Source organism: Tupaia chinensis, unplaced genomic scaffold (assembly GCF_000334495.1).
Source record: "Tupaia chinensis unplaced genomic scaffold, TupChi_1.0 Scaffold149964_1, whole genome shotgun sequence".
NCBI classification, from domain to species: domain Eukaryota; kingdom Metazoa; phylum Chordata; class Mammalia; order Scandentia; family Tupaiidae; genus Tupaia; species Tupaia belangeri.
In genome coordinates this window covers 977,824-978,858 of record NW_006209805.1, presented here as the reverse complement: position 1 = coordinate 978,858, position 1,035 = coordinate 977,824, and the positions used below count along the sequence as shown (strand labels likewise).

Sequence of the window (1,035 nt, the reverse complement as noted above, 5' to 3'; positions counted from 1 at the left end):
GCCGCGCAGCCGGCAGGCGGGGTCCGTGTCGCGGGCTGCAGCGCGGCCCCCATGGCCCTGCCACCGTCCCACAGGCCAGGCCACAAAAGCAAGGAGGGAACAGAACACAAACACGCTCAGTAGATCTCTTCGTGAAGCGCCCAGAGTTCCTGGGCCAAGGCCCAGCCCCAGGGCCCAGAGTGAGGGGACGGAGCGCCCCCACAGTGCCGACAGAAACCCTGTTTAAATTAAAAATAAGCAGTGTACATCGTAGAAAACTTCTCTTAAAAATCTCACAATTTGTAAATGTATATTTTTTCTTTAACATAAAGTTTACAATATACGGTAAAACAAAAGGCTCAGGAAAATAATTTCAAAAAAAAAAAAAAAAAGGAAGAAAAAGAAACCTGAAGTTTGAATTAAAGCTGAATACATTTTTTTAAACCCTGTTGTTGAACTAGTTACTTTTTTTTATTGTGCTGATGGGTTAGAGAAAGAAATATAGTTAAAAACCCACCCCCCCCCCCCCCCGCCAACGCCCCCCCCCCCGCCGAGTCGCTGCCCGCTGCCAGTCTGTGATTGTCACAAGTCCACGCTCCAGCCCCGGCCGTGAGACGCCCTCCGCGGCGCCCCTAGCGTCGGTAGGGGTGGAAGCCCTGCACGTTGTGGTTCTGGCCCCGTCCAAAGCCCCCTGCCGCTGGCGGGGGGGCCCCCCGAGCCTGGCACCGAGGGGCCCCCGTAAGAGGGGGGCTGCTGGCTGGGGTCCGAGAAGCCCTGTCCAAAGCCACTCAAGTCCTGCCCGTAACCTGCGGGGAGAGAGGCCCGTGAGGCTGGCGACAGGGCGGTCCCCACGCGAGGCGCCAAGTCCGCTCAGCAGGCGGACCCCAGCGCTCGGCCTGGGCCCCCCCAGGCAGGCCAGCAGCAGCCGGGGTCCAGCTCTCGCGGGGTCGGCAGAGGCCCCGGCGGCCACCCCAGGCAGGCACTGTTCCCGAGAGCCCAAGTCCCTGAAACCTGAGCGCCTTCCTGGGCCCTGCTGCCCCTGGCTTTAGGGCTGAT

At 59.7% G+C, this 1,035-nt stretch overlaps 1 protein-coding gene across 1 annotated transcript in view; it reads right to left on the bottom strand.

The window, feature by feature from the left end:
- Window positions 1–534: 534 nt before the first annotated feature.
- DAZAP1 (DAZ associated protein 1) overlaps window positions 535–1,035 on the bottom strand; it is a gene marked incomplete at its 5' end in the record, with an annotated part of 34,729 nt that continues 34,228 nt past the window's right edge. Inside the window, 2 exon segments of the mRNA XM_014585472.2 lie at window positions 535–671; window positions 673–785. Coding sequence (XP_014440958.1) covers window positions 612–671; window positions 673–785 — 173 coding nt within the window.